The sequence below is a fragment of the Hydractinia symbiolongicarpus genome, chromosome 1 (assembly GCF_029227915.1).
Source record: "Hydractinia symbiolongicarpus strain clone_291-10 chromosome 1, HSymV2.1, whole genome shotgun sequence".
Classification (NCBI taxonomy): domain Eukaryota; kingdom Metazoa; phylum Cnidaria; class Hydrozoa; order Anthoathecata; family Hydractiniidae; genus Hydractinia; species Hydractinia symbiolongicarpus.
The window spans coordinates 32,282,236-32,283,872 of record NC_079875.1 but is presented as its reverse complement, the minus strand read 5'-3'; the positions used below and the strand labels follow the sequence as shown (position 1 = coordinate 32,283,872).

The following is a 1,637-nucleotide window of genomic DNA, read 5'->3' as shown; positions in this document are numbered from 1 at the left end:
AGATAACAATATCCCTGTTTCCAGGAGGAGCTCCATCTCGGCCAACAAAAACTGCGGCTACTTCGTCATGATGTGGCAAGTTGTATCACCTTCGATCACTGCCAACTTTCATGCACATGCGTACTTCTGATGGGGCACGGTTTTCAGCAGCTGCCCGAGCTATTTCATCAGCTTCCACTTCAGCCATGTACCTGTATGCAGCAGCAAAAGGGCTAACACTGTTCATTACATCTTGAACAATTTGCATCACATCTTCTCTACAGCCATTATTTTCAGGACGTGCCATTCTTTCATTGAGTGCTCTACCTGCTTCATAAATATAAAGTTGGTTAAAAACAGCAGTTTGGCCCTCAGGAGGGTGAAGATCCCCAACACGATGCCATATTTGACCACAGATACGAAAGCATGGTGGTCCACGGCCAGGGGGAGGCCGAAGATTTGCTCCAAACGAAGCAAACGAAACTGCACTATTATACTTACGTATATTGGCTTGAAAATTTGCCTGAGCAGTATAACTATTTATTAACAGTTGCCTTAGTTGCTCAGGGTAAGGAGACAAATTATCAAGTGCAACTTTGCCGTTATGACAGCATTTGAAACACTCTTCATTTTCAAACTTTACAGCTTGACAATACTCACAATTTTTGTCCATAACACCTAAATAATACACATTAGGCAATACATGTTGACGTGCAACATCATAGTATGGGGCATTTCTGCGAGCACGAACTGCAACATTTCGTTGTGCATTTGCTTGTCTTCTATTTGCAACTTTTGCCTTTGTCGAGCAATAACTTACCTTGTAGCATCTCGAGCACGTCTATTGGCAGCCTGATCAGGGTTTTCTAAACGACGTGCAGGATCTTGGTCTGTCAGCATCTCGAGCACGTCTATTGGCAGCCTGATCAGGATTTTCTAACTGACTTGCAGCAGCTTGCCTTTCAGCATTTTGAACACGTCTATTAGCAGCATGATCAGTATTTTCTAAACGACGTGCAGCAGCTTGCCTGTCAGCATCCCGAGCACGTCTATTGGCAGCGTCATCAGTATTTTCTAAAGAACGTGCAGCAGCTTGCCTTTCAGCATTTTGAGTACGCCTATTGGCAGCTTGCTCAATACTTTTAGCATTAAGAACTGCTGCCTGCCTTACAGCATCATTATGACGCCTGCCGTTGGCATGGTCAACAGTTTCAGTACAACGCAAAGACGCAACACGTTGTGCAAGTCTACGTCTAGCTAAGGACACATCATCAATAATTGATGCACGTGGTATTTTCCTGATGTAGCATATCTGATATGTGGCCCATAATGAGACCTACTAACCTTTGGTTATTTTCAGGGCGTTGCAACACAAACCTGTCTGCATTATTAAAAATCCTAAAACCACGTACAGAGTTGTTACTGTTATTACTCTCTGGGTTAGACATGAGAGTAAAAATACAAAACCTTAGTTAGCTATTGGAACCACAAATTCTAAAAAAATAAGACAAATAAGAATTAGAGATACATAAGTTACTTAAAATCTTTCATTATATACTAAACTTTGCCATAGCTAATACAGTAGTGCAAAGTGGAAACTTCTTCAAAGAAAACCAAACATTTACAAACACAAACAAAAACCAAACGTGTTGCTTATA

General features: G+C 41.5%; 1 protein-coding gene across 1 annotated transcript; it reads right to left on the bottom strand.

Annotated features, from left to right (window-relative positions):
• Positions 1–835: 835 nt before the first annotated feature.
• On the bottom strand, positions 836–1,427 carry LOC130630322 (uncharacterized protein C05D11.13-like). Its single transcript, XM_057443784.1, has 2 exons — positions 1,324–1,427; positions 836–1,277 (listed from the first exon to the last, which is right to left on the bottom strand). The coding sequence occupies exons 1-2, from the start codon at positions 1,425–1,427 to the stop codon at positions 836–838; spliced, it is 546 nt and encodes a 181-aa protein (XP_057299767.1).
• Between the last annotated feature and the right edge of the window lie 210 nt (positions 1,428–1,637).